The sequence below is a fragment of the Bos grunniens genome, chromosome 1 (assembly GCF_055505025.1).
Source record: "Bos grunniens cultivar Pamir isolate PY7600 chromosome 1, Bosgru_T2T1.0, whole genome shotgun sequence".
NCBI lineage: Eukaryota > Metazoa > Chordata > Mammalia > Artiodactyla > Bovidae > Bos > Bos grunniens.
The window spans coordinates 131328595-131350772 of NC_141165.1; the positions used below are offsets into that span (position 1 = coordinate 131328595).

At 38.1% G+C, this 22178-nt stretch overlaps 1 protein-coding gene across 8 annotated transcripts in view; it reads left to right on the forward strand.

Annotated features, from left to right (window-relative positions):
- The window catches only part of ROBO1 (roundabout guidance receptor 1), a 1296447-nt gene that overhangs the window by 1259158 nt on the left and 15111 nt on the right, over positions 1-22178 (forward strand). For all 8 annotated transcript variants that reach the window (XM_086411285.1, XM_086411320.1, XM_086411293.1 and 5 more), the window contains 4 exons: positions 1289-1433; positions 4324-4572; positions 14577-14983; positions 18336-18488. In XM_086411285.1, the coding sequence (XP_086267411.1) occupies positions 1289-1433; positions 4324-4572; positions 14577-14983; positions 18336-18488 (954 nt within the window). The remainder of the gene's footprint in view (positions 1-1288; positions 1434-4323; positions 4573-14576; positions 14984-18335; positions 18489-22178) is intronic.

Sequence of the window (22178 nt, forward strand, 5' to 3'; positions counted from 1 at the left end):
TGTGGTGAAAGGCCTTTCAGGACAGGTAGAGTTGTTACAGTGGATGAGTGCCAGGAAATCAAGACAAAGGCTGTGGGTACAGTCAACTCCTCAGTACATGCATAGCCATTCCAAGACAGATAGGTGAGCGGAGGCAGAGAGAACACAGGCAGAAGCCAGGCCATCATAATTTATAAGTAACAGCCTGTCCCTCAGCCCACACTTGGTGCAGTAACAGACCAGTGCAAGACGTGTGGCCTCACAAACACTGTCATTTCAAAATTCCCAAGGGACTTAAAAAATAAGTCTCATTGAATATATTCAGACCTGTTTCATGTACCGTGTGAGCTGGAGCTGTTTCAGAAAGGGTTTTGTTTGTTTTTTTTTTTTAAAAAAAGACAATTCACTGAATTTAAGGAATCATATAAGAAAAATATACTCATTGTCTGTAATTTACGTAAGAATGTAGAATATATCCTATTGGAGGAGGAGGATAATGACCATTTTATCTCCAAATATCTTTTGACCTAACATTATTTTAAAATGAATATACCAAAATGTGCAGCTACCTATGTTTAAAGAATATACCAAATCTAATACCAGAATGTTGGGCAACTTGAATAATTGAGCTATTTTAAACTTCTAACAATGTTCAAGCAACATTATTTCACTCTAAGCCATAATTTTATAGAAACAGTGGCTAAAAACACTTCGGCTCCTTTTTAAAAACCATTTTTCTGCTTCTTTTGTTGTTAGATATATTAGTTCTTCCAGCAATTATTTTCATCTGCACCTGTCTTTCTGACAAAAACTAGTAATTTCATTGTGCCTAAAACGTTTCAGTGGACAAGTACAAATTATATATACTCGGTAATTTAGTGCAACAGTGGAAATGTAATAGATCGTATCTGTATCATATTGTATTTTAGGTTCCAGTAATTAAATAATAGAAAGGCACTTCAGAAAGTATGTCTACAGCTCATTTGTTTTAGATGATAATCCATAATGCAATTAATTGCTGTAAGAAGATCACTATTAATGATATGACTTATAAAAATTCATTTATGGTTTTATTGCTCGTTCACTATTTATTTTGCAGTTAAACTTGTCAGTATTCTGCATTTTCTTTTGTACAAAGTTCTGTTTAAAATTTAAGAAGAAAAGTGTGTTTACCTCTGTATATGAATTATAAGATCATATTTACAGAACATAATCTGTGGATTATTAATAATATGTGGATTATTAATCTGTGGATAATAGAAAAGGCTTAAAATTCAGAAATAAAAGTTGTCTTTTGTTTCTTTTCAAGGGAGTCAAGGGCACAAGAAAGGGGCACGGACACCCAAAGTGCCAAAGCAAGGTGGCATGAACTGGGCAGACCTACTGCCCCCTCCCCCAGCACATCCTCCTCCTCATAGCAACAGTGAAGAGTACAGCATCTCTGTAGATGAAAGGTAAGAGGGATTTTAGGGCAGATGTAAGTGGAGCAATAGGATTCCCTAAACCAATATTAAGTAATTACTAAACTAAATCAACCAGGGAGACTGATTCTTAAGGTCCATGGACATTTTCTCTGAATAAAACAATATTGATGGGTCAGGAAACCTTTTGCAACAACAAAAGGAATTCATATCTTAGAAGCTTCTTTTGGAACTCAGAATCATGAGTCATGAATACATACACATACACACACACACCCCCATTCACCATACACACACACACACAGTTTACATATTTATAAGTATTTTAAATTATATACATATATTTAACATACATGGTCATGACTATATATGAGATCACTTATATATCACTATATTTGATTTTGTATTTTTCAAATATCAAAACTTCTGTTGTATATCTCTGAATTTTCATAAATTAGGTGTATGGATTTATACCACAGCTCCAGCATCCTGAAAACTGTTTGCTCTCAGATATTATCACATTCTGCTGAAAACTGTAGAAGTTTAAACTTTGCTGAATTGTTTCTCACAGATTTAACGAGTGTAAAGAACCCACAGGACAGCAATTAGAGAGTTAGCATGCTTCTTCCTCACTCCAGGGTCTGTAGAACTAGATGTGGTACCACCCAACAAAACAAAAACAGCAGCTTCACTCAGCTGATCAGTGGAAGAGAGCTCCTTTGATATAGAGAATTAACACAGAAAGTGCAAAATCGGCCTGAAAATAGTCTTTCTAAAGACTGCTATTGAAATGAAGACATTGTTCTTTCATTCTCCACAAAAACAAAACGAAAAACAGTTTTAGAGTTCCAAGTATGACAGGAAACAAAGTCTCTTTACTTTTATCTTCTAATCACTGAATTCGCAAATACTGAACCATTGATCCTCAGAAAAATGCAAGGTTAGGTTCCTTTAAGCTCTGGTTACATCTTGGTCAGTCTATCCATAAGAAGAGCTTCCCTGGTGGCTCAGGTGGTAAAGAACCTGCCTGCAGTGCAGGAGACCTGGGTTCAATCCCTGGATAAGAAAGATCCCTGGAGATGGAAATGGAGATCCATACATACCTTCTTTTATATGTTTTTTGTTTAAAGACACCTTATTTAATATATATTGTTGATTCATTAACATTGAATTCACAGCCAATAGCACTGTAAGTCATTCCTGAGCAAAGCTTATCTAATTCACATATTTTCTCCATTGAGGCACATTATAGCCTTTTTGCCCTTGGGAACCCCAGACGGTCCTAAAGAAGTACACCTGGGGGTCATTTTTACCAGGGAACTCACCATCATGAGGGCCCCCTGGTGGCTCAGTCAGTAAACAATCTGCCTACTAGTACAGGAGACCTGGATTTGATCCCTGGGTCAGGACAATCCCCAGGAGCAGAAAATGGCAAGCAACTCCAGTATTCTTGCCAGATTATACAGATACTTGACTGTGTTCTTTAGGTCCTCATATTTTATTCTGTAGGCAACTAAAGAGCCACTTATTACCCTAAAACAGGTGACTAACTGGAAAGTGGTGCTCATTATAGTAAAAAGCAATGTGAGGATGGAGAAAAAGGTATAAATTCTAGAGATTTTTAGAAGTAGAGTATGAATGAACTGGGGAACAGTTTAAGGTAGAAGAGAGGAATGTCAAAAGGAGTACAAGAGACATAGGAAACACAGGAGGAAGTGTCACAGATAGTGGGATTTGTTCATTAAAAGAAGATGTAAAGGTACAAAGAAATCATGTTATATGAGCATCAACTTTCCTGAGTTCTGGTAAACAAGGTAGAGAATAAATAAGATAGAAGGGTAACATGACCACAATTTATATAATGCATCAAGTTACTGCCATTTAATTCTGTACCCTGAGATAAAAGAGAAAGGAACAAATGTTCGCCAGATTCATTTAGAGCTTCCGCATAGCTCTAGCTATGGAGGAGAGGGGAAATTTTATAGTTTGTTGATTATTTTATTTATTGTGTTTTTCATTCACCATCCTAAGTGCAAGCGAACTATACTATATTTTGTGCCCAACCAAAGAAATAGTTTGGTTTAAAATCATCTATTTTATGATTTGGTTTAAAATCATCTATTATGATTTTAGAGGAAAAGTAGATTGTATTGGGCTAATAAGTTGATCTTCAATGTATCTCCCTCCAGAGGGATTTTCAAGAGTAATTTTTCTCAGAATTTAGCATATTGTCTTTGGATTATTTTCAAGACCATCCTGAATAGTCCTTTAGAGATCATGTTGACTTGGAGGGATTGAAGAGATCAAACACATTTGGGGTTTACTAAATTAAACTTTGTTAGATTTCTTTATTGCCTGACTTCTCAGAGCCTATGATGAGCCAACTGAATTGTAATCCCATGGAGAAAACTTTGTTATCTATAGCAACACACACATCTTTATGACAGTGAACTATTAAAAAAAAAAAAGCTCTTTTTTTGGAAATTCTTATTTATTTATTTATTCATGGCTGGACTGGGTCTTTGTTGCTGTGTGTGGGCTTTCTCCCGTTGCGGGGAGCAGGGCCTGCCCTCTAGTCGTGGTACGTGGGCTTCTCACTGTGGTGACTGCTCTTGTTGAGGATCATAGACTCTAGGTGCAGGGGCTTCAGTAGCTCCAGCACACAGGCTCAGTGGTTGTGGCACACGAGCTCAATTGCCCAGCAGCATGTGGGATCTTCCCAGACCAGGGATTGAACCTGTGTCCCCTACATTGGCAGGTGAGTTCTTAGCCACTGGACCACCAGGGGAGTCCCAACAGTACCTTCTGAAGGTGGCCTGAACATTCAGATTTCAAAAGCAATTCAATACTATTTCACTAACTCTACAGATAGTTCACTGGAATAACCTGAAGTGAGTCTAAGCGTCCTTATGATTTGTTCTAGCTATGACCAAGAAATGCCATGCCCCGTGCCCCCAGCACGGATGTATCTGCAACAAGGTGAACTAGAAGAGGAGGAAGATGAACGAGGTCCCACTCCCCCTGTGCGGGGAGCCGCCTCTTCTCCGGCTGCCGTGTCTTACAGCCATCAATCCACCGCCACTCTCACGCCCTCTCCACAGGAAGAACTCCAGCCCATGTTACAGGATTGTCCCGAGGAGGTGGGCCATGGGCAGCACCAGCCTGACAGGAGGTACGGGGTCATTCGGCTTCTTCACTAACAGATTGGCTCATTTCCACTCGTAAGTGGCATTTACAGAATGCTCTTACCCGAAGTACTTTTCAGGTCACGTGGGCCTTTTTTTTCCAGTATCATCACAGAGGAAGCCCTCCCTGGTAATTAGCATATCAAGTAATATTGTTGATCATAACATTAGATTAATTGATCCCAGTGAACTTGCAACCATAAAATAATGTGCCTTAATTCTCACCCACTTAGGATAATTGCATTCATAAACACATGGAGACCATGTAGTAAATATATGGGTTGCTAATCATTTTTTTTATCTTATAACATCTAATTGACGACGGGTGGTTTTGTATTTTAGTTTTCTTTATGCGTGGCCATGCCATATCTTTAGTCTGTGAAGGAGAGATTTTCCTCCAGTCTTTGCAAATTCAGACTGCAGAGTGATTTGTTCTTTAAAAGCTATAATGTTACAGGATGAATTTGGTATATTCATTTTGTGTTAACTTCAGGTATCTTTACTTTGGTTGAGATGTTAGCTTACAGTCCTTTTGTCTAAGCTACTAATAGTATGTTTCATATTACTTTTCAAATTACCTATTTCCTCAACATCCTCCTCTGTGTTACAAATGGTACCCAGTATCTTCCTCCTGGCAAACTCTTCTTTGTTCTTTTGAAATGGTCAACTTCTTTACCTTTCTTGATCATGATCAAAAATCAGCTTTGTGTGTGTGTCTTAGATTTTTTAACCTATGTATTTAGCATTGCCAACCAGCACGTTTGTTATGCACAAATCCTTCACTTGTCATTTCTACCACATAAAAGCTATTACTGCATCATGTCAGCACTTCTCTCATTGTTGATGATTTTGTTTGTAGTATTTTATTGTCCTTGACACATTATATATATATATATATATATATATTATTTTCTGTATCCCTAATTTCATTTGAAACTGAGTATATTATTTGCCTCAGAAGATCTCCCCTCAGTATTCTTGAATGAATAACAAGTTCTGGTTTATGCTGCTTGAATTCTGTAGGTCAAAACAGAATTTGCAGTGCTTTGAACTATTCTATCAGTAAGAGGTTATTACCAAATTTAACTGATATACTCTGTAAAATGAAGGAAGTAGTTAAATTTTCTTCTGCGTGACAAGGGGGAAGTCGGATTGCCAGACATTTAAATTTAATGTTATTAACCCATGGAACTTCAGGAAGATTGAGAACAAATAAGACATCTCTTTTCCCTATTAAGGTCACAACCATCTCTGCTGCCACTCTTATTCAGAGAAAATGAGATGCTAATAGAGGCTGTTAGCTCTGAAATATCTCAACATTCTTTTCTCATTCTTTCAAATTACCTATTTCCTTAGCATCCTCCTCTGTGTTACAAATGGTACCCAGTATCTTCTTCCTGGAAAGCGCTTCTTGTTTTCCTTAGGTCAACCTCTTCACCTTTCTTGATCGCAATCAAAAATCAGCTTATCTATCTTGCCTTTTCAGCCTTTTCCTCTTGATTCAATCCTTTCTCCTTATAGTTAACCCTATTACCTTTTAAACTTCCCTTAGCCTCCCCTTTTTTATGCTGCTCTTGGTCTCTCCTACTCTGTAAGATTCTTTGGTCACTTTCCTAATTCTTATTCACACCTCAGTCCTCTGAATGCTGGCTTATACCATTTGCTTCTATCAGGCTTCAGAAAGTAACCGCTGAATCATCAATATAAAGCCTTCTCTTAATTTTTTCTATTATCTTACTACCATTCCGCCAATTAAATTATTCACCAAGTCCCTTCATTTCTAACTCCAAAATACTCTTGATTTTGTTCCTACGTTTCCTTTCCTAGAGCCCCTAAGGCAGGCCCTCAGTCCTGGTCCCTTTAAATACGGTTGTATCCCTGTATCGATCACCACTTACCTCACCTTCTCTGTCAACTCTCCACATTGTTTTTCTTTACTCACCAGTCTAGTAATGTTACTCCACATTCAGAGTCAAGTCTTACTATTTAGCCCTGTTTTAATACCTTTTACAGTCCTTTTTCCTTTACTTACCTCTTCCCTCCCAATACTTCCACACATCCACTTTTCTAATTAGTCTGTTTGAAATTCCCTGAATTTACCTTGAACTCACCAACACCTTGTCAGCAATGCCAGGAACCAGCCCACAGAAGGCAGTACTGGAGCTAGTGGTGCGGGCCATGACTGTCACCAAAATCCTTAGTGTCCTCACTGAGCACAGGTGTCTTGGTATATGCTATTTCTCTTGATGGCCTGGCCAGCATTTCTCATCTTTCCAAGCTCTGTTCAGATGTACCACCTGTGTAACTTTCTTGTTGCCTGGCAAAAATCTGCTCATCTTGTTCTTTACTCTTCATAATGGTCTGCTCACCACTCTGCTACCACAGTAATCAGGTTTTCATGTTGCGTTAGCGCTGGCGATTTGTGTCTCTTTCCCTGTTTAAGTCAAAAGCTCTTTGAGAGCAATGCTTATGTCCTGTTCCCGTCATCAAGTTCCACAAAGCTTTCTTCAGTAAAAATCTGATAAACGGAATCTTTTACTAGAGGAGAATGTGAAGTTGACTCACTTGCTACTGTTTTAGGGGAGTGAATTCAAGGTGAACGTGTATACTTGGGAAATGCACTGGGTATCTGTACCCAAAATCCTCTTTGACTACATTCAGCCTGTTTTAAAAGGTATGACTTTCAGTCTATGAAGGTATTAAGAATCGTATCTCCAGGATTGCTGCTGGAAATAACCCTGGGCACTAAGAAGAAGTAGATGAAAGCCCATGGGACTTCCCTGGTGGCCCAGTGCTGAGACTCCGTGCTTCCAAGGCAGGGGGCACAGGTTCAATCCCTGGCTGGGGAACTAAAATCCCATGTGCTGTGCAGCACAGGGAAAAAAAATAAATAATAAAATGTTTAATTTGCCTGAAAATATTTTTGAAAAAGAAGTAGATGAAAGCCCATTAAACAAAAAACTATTACTGCTCTTCTATGTTGAAGGTGTATCCTACATGTTGACCCTAGAAATTTTTGGAAATACAGATAAAGTGAAAATACAAAAGTACCAAGGATCTCTGTAGTCAGAAATTGTCACTGCTAAGTCCTCAGTAAAGATCTGTTCTGACCTTCATCTTTATATAATCTCACATTGCTTTGAATTTGTGATGTGATGATATATTTGCCAATATAATCTTATAAAGTACTGTTTTTCACTGAAAAGTGAATTTTTCCATGCCAATGACTATTTAGATATTCACCTTAAACAAATGAGTACTATTATTTATTTTAAAAATTCCTCAATATTAGACATATGAGTCATGTCTAGTTTTTTGATAGTATACATGATCCTGTAATCCCCATCTGTAGTGAAGTCTTTGAGTCAAGCCTCTTCTCAAACCCTTAGCCTATTCGGAAACCTACCCATTTAGTAGATGACTGCTGTTTCTTGTCACTCCACTAATGATACATTCATCAAAGACAGATAGTTATTTCTCTATAAATTTCATTCCAAAGAATCAGACCCTTATAGCCAAGTACCCGTTCCTGCAGATTTTTACTGCTTGATGATCACACAGAGCAATGCACGTATCTCCAGCCATAAAGGCACTTTCCTACTTCCTCCAGCCATTTTCTCTTGTCTGTATTCCGGTAATGGTCCATAAGTGGTCTTGTTGCCTTTAGCCCTGCCCTTTCTTCATCCTAATCGTCTTGCTGCAGACGGTGCCGAGGTATTTTCCTAAAATGCAACACTGATCAAGTCGCTCCACTGCTTAAAATCTCTCAGTGACCTCTCATTTCCCTTCGAATAAAGGCAAAATTCCTTAATGGAGCAATCAAGGCTCTTTGTGATCTGACCCCTGCGTGCCTCCCCATGCTTAGCCATTTTCACTCCCCTCCTCGCTGTGGCTGTTGCCTTTACTCCAGATTTCCAAAGAGTCAAGTGCTGGAACACCCAGCACTCTCAGCCATGTTGAGGTCTTTCCACTGGCCATCTCATCTTCCTGGGACACCATTATCCCCTGTCTTTATGGAGCTAATACTTGTGTATCCTTTCCATCCAAGAGTAAATGGAAGATACTCTCCAGACAGTCTTTCCCTGATGCCCCAGCTCTAAGCTGGAGCCAATTCTACATGTTCCCGCAGTGCCCTAGATATCTTCTGTCCTGGAGCTTGGAGAAAACTGCATTATCACAGCATGTTTAATTAACTGTTTGTCGCCTCCACTAGACTATAAGTCCCTTTAGTCAAGGATTATGTCTGTTTTATTTAATTGAATTTCTAGCATAGTGCCTGAGTCCTGTTTCTAGTGCTGCCTATGAACAACACTAAAATGTCATCACCTAAAACCATTTTCTTTTACTTGCAATCCACAAGTCAGAAATTCTGAAAGGATTCAACTGGGTAATTCATCACCAACCCACATGGCCTCTTCTGGTCTTTGGGGCTGCAAGATCTACTTCCAAGTTAGATTTTTCACTCATATGTCTGCCATCTCAGAGTTCCATGGCCTCTCTCTCCACATGCAGTCTCATCTTCCAGGGTCTCCCCACCATAGCCCAGGCTTCTCATAACACGGGGATCTCAGGGGAGTGGCACTTCTTTCATGGCAGCAGCCTACTTATAAGTCAGGGAAAAGAAGTTGCCAGGCCAGTTAAGAGCTACATTCAGAACTGGCACAGTCTGACTTCTGCCATATTCTATGGTCAGAGCAGTTGTGGGATCCACCCAGATTCAGGACATAGAACTAAACTTCCACTCTTGACAAAGGGATGGCTAATTCTCATCCCAGAAGACCATTGTGGATAGAAGATACTGTTATGAACATCTTTGTAAAATACAGTCTGCCATGGCCTGGTGGCATAGTTAGTTTATTAAATGTGAGTGCCTTAAAATTGAATATTTCTGTATTAAAGTGCAAACTGTAAACCATTACCTAAGGTCTTATTTCTTGTGATTCCTTTAGTCTTGAACCTAGAAGTTTCTTCACCATAGTTGATACAGAATAAGTGTTTAAAGAATGAATACATATTTTACTTTTATGTTTATTGATTATGGACATTATAAATAGTGTAATGTACATGAATAAGAAATTACTGAGCTAAAACCACATAACTGCAATATTTAATTAGATAAGTATTTCATACTAGCATTATTGTAGATAATACAATTTTGACATTCTAATGAGCTTCTAAGGTATTCCATTTTTGTCTAAAACTAGATAAACTAAACTAACATAATAGTAATCTTTCATCTCTCTTTTCAGCCTATGAAAATAATATAATTAAATGTATTTGCATATTTTGTTTTCAAAAGTATCTGATACTATTGGGTTTACTGTAGTTATGGAATAGGAAATTCACTGATATCTTATTAGTATAGATGAACTGAGTATGATATAGTTGGAAGGAAAACAAGTCAAGGAAAAGTAAATATCTTGTCTGTTAAAAACTGGGGAATAGTTAATCATACAAAATATTAAAGCTATACCAGTTTTAGCAAAAAATCGAAGGTACGTATTTTCTCCCTTTCATCTTTTGCCTGGCAAATGGTTTATGGTAAACTATATAGATACTTGCTTTCATAAATTAATGGAATTATTCTCTTCTTCTCTTGAACATGTTTATGAAGGCATCATTTTTGCAGGAGCCTAGAGTATTGAGATTCGCAGCCATATACTTGTACATTATTTCAGAAGACACTGAATCCCCGCAGAGGGAAAAATTGAGGGGAGTTGAGGCTTATTTGTGGCAGGTCCCACCTGAGTACTGCATCTTGAAATAGCTTTTTGGTTTCAAATAGAATATATTACATATTTCAAACTGGACATGTTTATCACACGTTCCCTGGGCTTGCCTTATTTACAGATGGTTTGAATAAAATTTTCTGTCTTTCCCCAGCATTTGCCCAGGGTGTTGGTAGTTAAAAGCCAGTCCTCATTTAACATGAAGATGTTTTGGCTTCACATAATGTGACTTATCCACATACAACAACGCTGACATCTTTTCATTGTGAAGTTGGCTGTCCTATATCCCTTCATAGATGGTCAAAATAGCTCCTTTTGTGCTAAAAAGTCTTACACGTATTTAAAAAAAGAAGTTTCTTGTGGTATTTTGGATGTGCCTGCTGACAAAGGCTGTAAATTGACTTTTAAGTATGGTATTTTATTGCAATCCAAATTAAACAAAGGTTTTCCTCCTGTGTGTATAACATACTCCATATTGAAGCAATTATCCATTTTAATCTCTTAAATACCTTCAGCTTTGGTACATTGTTCATATTTCTTCTAGTGCCACACACAGATGCGTTAGAAACCACCCAGAAATGAAGAAAAATAACACATTTTACTAAACAACTGTGTATATGTATATATCAATATGTTACATATGTACGTACATCTGTGTATATGTGCATGCGTGTATGTGTACTACGTCACGTCAGTCGTGTCCAACTCATTGTAACCCTCCTATGCATGGGACTCTCCAGGCAAGAATACTGGAGTGGGTTGTAGTGCCCTCCTCCAGGGGATCTTCCTGACCCAGAGATCGAACCCACATCTCTTACATCTCCTGCATTGGCAGGTGGGTGGGTTCTTTACCACTCACACCACCAGGGAAGCCTGTATATGTGAATATATATGTATAATAACACCGTACCTAGAGGAAAGGCCATCGCCTTGGAAATGGAATGTGAGATTAAATTCTAAATTTTATACATACTAGTCATGGGAACATTGGCAAGGTCTTTAATTCCTCTGAATTTCAATATTCTCATCTGTTAAAACAATAATAACATAAATACCCTGGAATGCTGTTGTGAGAATTAAATAAGCTAACATTGTATAATACTTAGCTGGAAAGTAGGTGCTCAACCAATTAGTTAATTATAGTATTTTTTCATAATCCTTCATTTTTAATGCTTTCTATTTGTGTTAATAAAACATGTTTATTGAAGTGTCTCAGTTCATTGGAATAAAAAGCACTAAACTTTTTTCTTCAAATAACTATCATGCCACCCTAACCACTGTGCTATACTGAACTTCCCTTTTTCTCTCTGTAGCAGGTCTGCAAATTAGATCTTGACCAGAAACTATATGGGTTTGTTTGTATGCTTTCTTTTAATATATTACTCGATCTTATTAATTTTAAAACTGTAATGACACACTTCCAGATTTTTTTGCAGACTGAACATGTCTGTAGCCATGGTAACATGGAGTAAGTAGTGTGTTCCGTTTTTAATCACTTTCTGTCTTGCTCTTCCCAGTCAATTCTCTTAAGTGCTCAGGTAAGGATGAGGGTACATAAAAAGAGTAAAGTGGACAAGGATCCACTCTTCTTGGTCAGCCCTAATGACTGTTCTGTCTCATCTTGCTCTATGAGTATCATAAGGATGGTGAAGGAAGGGGGCTGGCACCAGCTTCCATTGATGAATCACTCTATCCTGGACAACATCTATAGACGTGTGTAGTCCTTGAACAATTTAGCCACATCTTCAGGTAGACTACCAGTCAGTGGCATTCATACTCTATCTCTGCTGGTCTCCCAAGCCATAAGGGCACCAGAGAACACCAAATCCTGATCTCACCTACCGTCCTGCACTAGTGCTTAGACTGGCAGGCTTGTTTTTCTTTTGTTGTTTTGTTTTAATATTACTGGAGTATAATTACTTTACAATGTTCTGTTAGTTTCTGCGGTACACTAAAGTGAATCAGCCATGTGTATACATATATCCCCTCCTGCTTGAGCCTCCCTCCTCCACCCCTAGTGCACCCCTCTTGGGCATGCCAGAGCACCAAGCTGAGGTCTCTGTGCTATACAGCAGCTTCCCACTAGCTCTTTACACCGGGTAGTATAAATGTATCTATGCTGTTCTCCCAATTCATGCCACTCTCCCCTTACCCCACTGTGTCCACGTCTGTTCTCTACATATGCATCTCTATTCCTGCCCTGCAAATCATTCTGCTGTACCATTTTCCTAGATTTCGTGTATATGCATTAATATATAATATTTTTATCTTTCTGACTTACTTGACTCTGTATGACAGATTCTGGATCCATCCACATCTCTACAAATGTTCCAACTTCATTCACTTTTATGCCTGAGGAATATTGCATTATATATATTTACCATATCTTCTTTATCCATTCATCTGTCAATGGACACTTAGGTTGCTTCCACATCCTGGTAATTGTAAACAGTGCTGCAGTGAACACTGGGGTACATGTGACTCTATCCTCTTTATTCTCAGGAGTTCAGAGTTTGATGAAGTGTTGTCATGACCTTTCGAAAAGAGATTTCCCTTCTATTACCTTTTTAACCTTGCTTAGAGGAGGGCATAGCAACCCATTCCAGTATGCTTGCCTGGAGAATCCCACAGACAGAGGAGCCTGGAGGGTTATAGTCTATAGCGTTGCAAACAGTTGTACATGACTGAAGCAACTTAGCATGCAACCTCATTTAGACAGCTCTTGGTAACCTTGCCATAGTCCATAGGGTCGCAAAGAGTCAGACATGACTTAGCAACTGAACAGCAGCAAGAGTACTGACTGACACTGTTGAGCACATCACTAGGTAGTCCTCCAGGTAGGAATCACTATATGCATTCCCTGTTTTTCAGGTACTTTCACAATTAGGAGTTAATCACTTGGCATTCTTCCCACTTGGGAATAACTTCCTCCCACAAACCTTGCTTTCCACTGTCTTAAGTGCTCTCTGCCTTCTTAGTCATCTTCTGTTCACTGTGTTTGATGGTGCAGGAGGGGAGAGGAAAGACTGCTTTTAACTGAGGTTCTCTAGATCTGTGGAGAGATGGCGGAAACCAGTGACTGTTAACTCTGTGAACTTAAATCCAGAGCACCAAGAAAAATACCTGTAAACATTTTGTTAAACAGATAGGAGGAATAATGGTAAAAGTCATATACTTGAAAATAGCTAATAATATCTATAAGTGAGCAATTTGGAGAAAAATTACTCTTGGCTGTTTCTTTAATAGAATAAAATCTAAAGGAAATTGTATCATATGCTCAATGCATAATATTTTAATCCTATAAAATTCTACTCTCTATAGTCAAAATGAGTATGTCCATTCACTTGCAGTGGTAGGAGTGACCATGAAGGAAAGGGAAGGGAACATGTTTATACGTTATGGAACAGCCTGTATCAGAACTAATGTCTACTGTCTTTGGTCATTATAAGCTGTCAGTAATATTCCATATAGAGCATGCGTGCATGCTCAGTCATGTCTGACTCTTTGCAACCTCATGGACTGTAACTTACCAGGTTCCTCTATCCATGGGATTTTCTAGGCAAAAATACTAGAGTGGGTTGCCATTTCCTCCTCCGGGGGATCTTCCCCACCCAGGGATGGAGCTGGTGTCTGTTGTGTCTCCTGCATTGAGCCAGCGGGTTCTTTACCAAATGTACCATCTGGGAAGCCCCAGGATTCCGTATGCTTTAGGACAAATACATAGGTGTCAATTTCAAAATAGGTATTGCTTACCACTTTTTTTCACCCCTTTTTAACTAAGCATAACTGAACAGGGAGGCCTGGTGTGCTACAGTCCATGGGGTGATGAAGAGTTGGATGTGACTTGGAGACTGAACAACAACAACTCAAAAGATAAAACATAAGGAGACTTATCCATAGATGAGTCTATTTCTATTAAGCTTGAATCAAAAGGTAGCCCAGCTTTCTTAAAAGTACCTCTGGTATTGAGATAAATTTCTTACAACTCAAAAATAGTACTTTAAGCATACCCCTGATTTCCCATTGCTTCTCCTGAACAAATGAGCTCCATGGAAGCTAGTGAATTTAATGGCAACTCACTCCAGTATTCTTGCCTGGAAAATCCTATGGACAGAGGAGCCTGGTGGGCTACAGCCATAGGATGGCAAGAGTGGGACAAGACTTGGCGACTAAACTACCACTGTGTGGATTTCTGGGTTAGTTTACACTTTTGTGTCCTAAGTAATGAGCTAAGCCATACCTGTTTATTCATTTTCCTACAGACGGCAGCCGGTGAGCCCACCTCCACCTCCAAGGCCGATTTCCCCACCCCACACCTACGGCTACATTTCAGGACCCCTTGTCTCAGATATGGATACTGATGCGCCAGAAGAGGAAGAAGACGAAGCCGACATGGAAGTAGCCAAGATGCAGACCAGGAGGCTTTTGTTACGTGGGCTGGAGCAGACCCCTGCCTCCAGTGTCGGGGACCTGGAGAGCTCTGTCACCGGGTCCATGATCAATGGTTGGGGCTCTGCCTCAGAGGAGGACAACATTTCCAGCGGACGCTCCAGCGTTAGTTCTTCTGATGGCTCTTTTTTCACTGATGCCGATTTTGCCCAGGCGGTCGCAGCAGCGGCGGAGTATGCTGGTCTGAAAGTGGCCCGGCGCCAAATGCAGGATGCTGCTGGTAAGTTGTACACTTCTCACCAAGCTGGAAGAGGAAAAAAAAAGAGAATTCTATGTGTATTTGTCAGTTGCTGATTATCTCCATAATCTTATGTCCTATATGAAATACAACTGTCACCACCCTGGTTTTGACTGCGGAGTTTCCCAGATGACTCAGACAATAAAGAATCCACCTGCAATGAGGGAGACCTGGGTTCGATCCCTGGGTTGGGAAGATCCCCTGCAGGAGGGCATGGCAACCCACTCCAGTGTTCTTGCCTGGCGAATCCCCAGGGACAGAGGAGCCTGGTGGGCTACAATCAGTGGGGTCGCACAGAGTCCAACAGGACTGAACCACTAAGCACAGCACAGCAAGGAGACCAAGGTCCAAGATTATGAAGTATCATGCCTACTCCCTTTTTCTTGACAAGACTTTTTAAATCTTCTATTTTATTTAATAAATCATATGAAAAGTCTTCACTCTTAAGATAGTCTTAGCAAATATAAGTGCAACTTCTTTTGGAATGCCTGTGATCAATTGAGATTGTGTTATATATATATTTTTTAAGATGTAAAAGGTCACCAAAATAAAATTAATTGAGGTAGTTCACTCATCCCATGTAATTAGAAATTATCTAGGAGAAATAGATAAATGTCTGGGGGGACACTCAACTGTTAGAAAGTGGGCTATTTCTCCTTAACCCCCATTCTTTTCATGCCTCTCAATTAGAATACTAATTTAATTGAGAAAATATAAAGATATTTATAATATATATACTTTTGCAAGCATAAGTATGTTCTATGCTTAAACTAAACATTGTTAATCTAATAATTTGGAGAGCAAGTTAATCTAAATGCTTAAATATTTTTTCTATTTCCCCTTTTATTGCTAGTAGCCTGTTTTTAATTACTATATATCCATTCTTATGTTTTAATTCTCTTATACTTATTTCCTACTCCCATCTTTGTTTAGAAAGTAAATAGTATGAGAAAAAAATTTTAAGTATATATTTTTCACATGATTTTAATTTCTGTAAAATGGAATATATATATTCCTATACATGTTCAATATATGTGATATTTCTGGTAACTAAAAATATACAAATAGAATAAAAATAATGTGATCAATAAGAAAGAGAGACATTTCTGAGAAAGTAAAGATTATCATAGCAGATCAATAGTTGTTATCTTATTTAATTTTTTCTTAGCTTAGTAACTATCACATTGTTGCAATTATTTTCCATGTTCCAAAAGAATTTTCCATGGTCTCTTTAGATGTTGAATTGGTCATTATTTCTTATCATTGTAGAATATATTCAAAGAAAATTTAACTCACTTCATAAAGCTTTTTTTCTATATATTATTAATCAAGAATATGTTATAGGAAAAAAATATGTCCAATATCTCTCAAACTATTATTGTAGAATGCATACTTATTTTAGCCAGGCCTACACTTGAAGATATTAAACCGGTTTTCATTTTTTTCCCCTAGGAGCTGCTGCGTATAATAAAATAATATGCAAACCAATCTATGGTTCCTAATAAATAACATCTGACTTTATATATAGCTTTTGTTTCTCCTTATTTTTTAATCTTCTATAAAAAAATAAGTACATGAAATTAAGCATCTCAAACTACTGCTTTCATATTGTTTTATGGGTGTTTTTCAGTTCATTGAATCAACGAGACATAGAAATAATTTTGAAAATTCATCTGTAAACGACCTCAGGGTCTATGAGCAGTAGATAGCCTTACACAATAGAATGAGAAATGGGTTCAGTCTCAGCCCTAATTCTCTTTTTTCATGGTTATGTAACTTTAATTGTAGTAGTCTCCATCATAGCTAAAGAGATTTTGGTTTAATATTTCATTGTATTGTAATTTAGTAGCTCTTCTGACTTTCATTTAGCTCATGATTATAATGAATGAAACATGCATTGGAGTCTGCCTATTAAAATGTTCTTTTCCTGAAAGGGTGCTGCTTATCATATAGCTTGAAGTTAATATGAATGAATAATCCAATCACATTGTTTCTCACTAGGCCACATTAATATCTATTATTTAATGCTTCAGTTATCACCTGTAAATGTGTTGATTTTACTTTCTGTGACTGCTACTGTTTATAGCCAGAACACATGTTGTCTTGGTCTCTCTGAAGTTTCTTGTCATACAACAGAAAGTTCTGCATTTGAATCTCTGGAATTTCAAGAAACCAAAATAACAAAGATCAAGGATAGGGCCAATAGATCTCCATTGCCATTATGGATTAAATATTTTGTGCTGCTGTACTATGTCTCTGTAAGAAAGCCAGAGAATTTGAGAGCACAGTAGTGTACCATGTCTGAGTATCAGATTCATTTATCACCTGTGAATATTATCCCTCCAAGATCAAAATAATGAAAAACTACTTACACCAGCACCAAAAAACATAAAAGTCTCTGAGGGGGTCACTTTAAATATCCAGAAGAAGCAAATAAATATCTTTTAAGAGAACAGGGGTGTGAGTAGTTTTGGCCGGTCTAGGTATGTGAGCTAGCTAAATTTTAGGCCACCATAAGAAAAAATGCCTGAGAATGTACTCAAATTTAGGAGTCTGTCTTCAGAAAAGAGCACAAACATATTCAATTAAAATAAGGGACATGTTTTGTACTGTTTATTCTTAGAACATGGAATTCTTAAGGGCTCTGGCTATTCCTTTTGAGAAAGAAACAGACATTGGATATATTATGTTAAAATTTAATTAACAGTTTTGTTTAACAATAACAATTTAGTGATGGTAGCTGCAAAAATATTTACAATGTTTTTCTTTAATGCCTAGGTATTAAGAACTTTAGCAGAATAAAAGTACCAAGGTTTATAAAAAAAAAGACTATGAAATACTTTTAGGTTATTTTTTCCAGTGGATAGCTCAAGCAGCATAACAAAAATCCTATTGTTTACTAGGATAAGTTTAGTCTCTCAGTCGTGTCTGACTCTTTGCAACCCGTGGACCATAGCCTGCCAGGCTCCTCTGTCCATGGGATTTTTCAGGCAAGAATCTTCCTGACCCAGGAATTGAACCCACATCTCCTGTGTCTCCTTCACTGCAGACAGATTCTTTACCTGCTGAGCCACTGAGGAAGATCCCTTGGAAGAGGGCATGGCAACCCACTCCAATATTCTTGCTTGGGAAATTCCATGGACAGAGGAGCTTGGCGGGCTACAGTCCATAGGGTTGCACAGAGTCAGACACGACTGAAGCAACTCAGCATTGTTTACTAAAATCATTTATTTAAGGTTTTTTTTTTAATAGGGATATTTCTAGTTTTAATGTTTTATTTTGATTATTACTGTTAAACTTTATTGTTGAGTTTGGCTCTGATTTTTTTTCTCAGGCCGCCGCCATTTTCATGCATCCCAGTGCCCTAGACCCACAAGTCCTGTTTCTACAGACAGCAACGTGAGTGCTGCTGTAGTACAGAAGGCCAGACCAGCCAAGAAACAAAAACACCAGCCAGGACATCTGCGCAGAGAAACCTACACAGATGGTAAGTCCATTGAAATGGATGAAAACATCTATGAATCTCGCCTCTTTACCCTGGCTCTCTCTGACTTGAAAATGCGTCCACTGACATTAGAAATTACATTAAAAATTCATTAACAGTAAGCCTCATATTACTTAGAGGAATGATCAACTTCCATATCTTGTCAGGCATCTCAAGTCCCTGCAGTTTTCTAGTAAGTGGGTTAGTTAGGAAGTTAAAATAAAGGATAATACTTTTAATATTCTTAAAAGGTTAGTATATAGTTTGAACGAGTAGATATTGCTGTAGTTGAAGTAATGGCATGGGATTAATCTTCATCACTGATAACTCTTCCACAATGTCCTCACTTTTTTTTTTCCTTGGAGAATTTTGCATTCAAATAGAAGACAATAAACTCATTTGAATAGAAGACAATAAACTCATTTGAATATAAAGTCTAACTATAGTGGTGTTACTCACAGTTTGTGCACCAAAAGGCAAATGGAATCATCTTCCTTCATGCCTTCACATACAGTCTCCACTGTCCCTGAAGAGGTGAGGTTTGTATTCTAGAGGGAGCACAGGTGAATATCGCAAGCATTGTGATGTTGTCTAGAGAAAGCCTTTAATGAAAGTGCCTCAGGTGGCCCGGCATTTATTAAACCGCCACCTTCTCGTTTTATAAAACAACCTCAAGGGCTTTGTTGGAAATTCATGTAAGATAAATGCTCTCAGGCTCACCCATCTTGTCAAGTTTGCTAAATTTACTAAAGGGGTGGGGGGAAGAAGGTTGTCACAGGGACCGTTCCCACCTCCTGGTCCCCTCCAACCACAATCTGATTAGAACTTTCATTACCAGTCAGCAGTTTTTCAAAAAGGGCATCATTTGCCATTATCATATGAAAGCCTAATATTATAGATCCTTATCCAAGGTTACAAGGAAGGTTTTCTGAGGCACTTCTCCCCATGATTCCTGCCATTTGACAGAAAAAATTTAATACAAAGCTCACAGCGTGATGAGCACAAGTAATTTTGCAATGAGTGGCTGTCCATGCTATTATCTGTACTTTATTCAGAGTATTTTCTCTCACTAGCATCTATCTGATATTAGACTGCATTAAATACTGGCATGACACAGCACACCTGGGCCTCCTGGATCCTGCCTGGGACTCCTTTGTCAGGGAAACTGAGCTGTCAGAATATTATCTCATTCTGAAGGGTGATTATAATGGCTTTGAGCATGTTTGCCTCTGTGAAGGGATGAAAACTAGGTATAAATCCCCAAACTCTATTGGCAGTTTTACATTTATGGGACCCCTATAATGGCATTTTACAAGTTTTATAGCTGTTCTATCAGTTTTTATTATCTAGAAGAGACTGCTCCTAAGAGAAAAACTGGTCAAACATCAAACCTTGATGTGACTGCATCTAGGTTGAATACATCAGGGAGAAAATCTGGCCTAAAGCTTTGTGTAACTCTTTCTACTTCTTATTTATACTTATTTTGAGGGGCTTCTGGCATTGAGTGATGCTTTTAAAAATGCTTTAAATAATGTAAACATGTCAGTTAGAGGGCATAGCATTGTGGTTATAAATTATAATATGCTTGAAAATTGTGATCTGTGTTCATCACCCCATGTTCTGTAGCATTTATTTCAGTGTTTAATAATTAAATATAAATTCTAACTAATCCCTGAAAAATAGCTATTAAATTGAATGATGAAGCAGCCAAGTTATTTTTAATTTCAGAAATACTAAAGAAATATGTTAAAATATTTGTAAATACAAAAAGCCATATTAATATGAAATATTATTTAAATTTCTAAATGTTCATTTTACATGTGATTATACAGAATAGTCATAATATACACCACAATGTAGAAGCCAGTAATTATTTTCTCTAAGTCACAAAAATAGACAAAATGGTTAAACACTAGCTTTAACTTCCTCTTAGCGTTTTGATAACCATCTGTCATTGAGTTATGCTTATTTTACTAACAAGTCTTGAATTTGATTCTGGATGTTTTCTGATTTGGTAAAGAAAAAAATAAAACTATGTACTATTTTGTACGTTTCCATAAGGCATCTTGAATAACTGAAATCTTTTCTTCATAATGTGTCAAATAAAAAATCATGGACTCTTGGTAGTAGTGGTTATAGTATGGAAAGAAAAGTCATTTTATCAGAAATCATTTTCTTGGTTTTGAAAAAAACTTCATAATCCATTTCATGAAGAATCTCTATGGCAAATACAATTTTTTTTAATTATTAAAGAAGAAAGAGGGGAGGGAGGAGAATGAACTTAAGGAGCTGCCAGTTGTGAAAATGAGAAACATATCAATAAGACATGGAGAGGTTTTTTTCATTTTTGGATTTTGATGATTGAATCAATTATGATGGATGCGTTTGATTATTGTCAATAGATTTCTTATGTGAACTGTTTTCAATATATGCTGTATCAGTCTTGAGCATGTAGCATCTTTACTTTATACATTTTGTTCAAATTATCAGTTTCCTTTACAGAATTTTTTGCGACCTCTATAAGGAAAAAATAAAAAAGAACCTAAACTGATAGATCTGTGTCTGAACTGATAAAGAGTAATTTTTGATGATCCTTGTCATAATCCTTGGTAAGCCACCTTATCTAGATGGCTTCAGTTCAGTTCAGTCACTCAGTTGTATCTGACTCTTTGCAACTGCAGCAAGCCAGCCCTCCCTGTCCATCACCAACTCCCGGAGACTGCTCAAACTCATGTCCATTGAGTCGGTGATCCCATCCAACCATCTCATCTTCTGTCATCCCTTTCTTTTCCTGACCTCAATCTTTCCCAGCATCCCATCAGGGTCTTTTCCAATGAGTCAGTTCTTCACATCAAGCGGCCAAAGATTTGGAGCTTCACCTTCAGCACCAGTCCTTCCATTGAATAGTCAGGACTGATCTCCTTTAGGATGGACTGATTTGATCTCCTTGCGGTCCAAGGGACTCTCAGGAGTCTTCTCCAACACCACAGTTCAAAAGCATCCATTCTTCGGTGCTCAGCTTTCTTTATGGTCCAACTCTCACATCCATACATGACTACTGGAAAAACCATAGGTGGTTTGAACAACAGAAATTTATTTCCTAATGGCCCTGGAGGCTAAAAGTTCAGGTTCATGGGGTTGGCAGGGTTGGTTGCTCCTGAAGCCTCTCTCCTTGGCTTATAGATGACCTCCTTCTCCCCATGTCTTCACTTGGTCTTCCCTCTGTGTATGTTATGTGCCGCCTTCTTTTAAGGACACCAGGCAGATGGGATTAGGGCCCACTCTAAGGACTTCACTGTAACTTAACTGCTTCTTTAAAGATCCTGTCTTCCAGTTACAAGCCACATTCTGAGGTGCTGGGGGTTAGGACTTCAACATATGAATTTTGGAGGGGACACAGTTGAGCCCATAACAGCCTACTAGTTCCTGGGCCTGTAGCCATACCTTGTGCTGTAGGTAAATGTTGGGTCTCATAGACACCCAGGGAGTACTCATTGCAAAGTGACGGACTGCCTGCTGTAGAATACTAACAGGCAGGATCTAACTCTTTATTTATTTCGTGTTTGCTGCTTTCACCCAGATAAAGGGCAGGATTCAAATATATGAATATTGATCAGTCAGACTTTCGTTGAGTTAAAGCCAAGTATAAGTGCATTTTAGGACCTTCTAATAGATTTTTCCACCCCCTTTGCA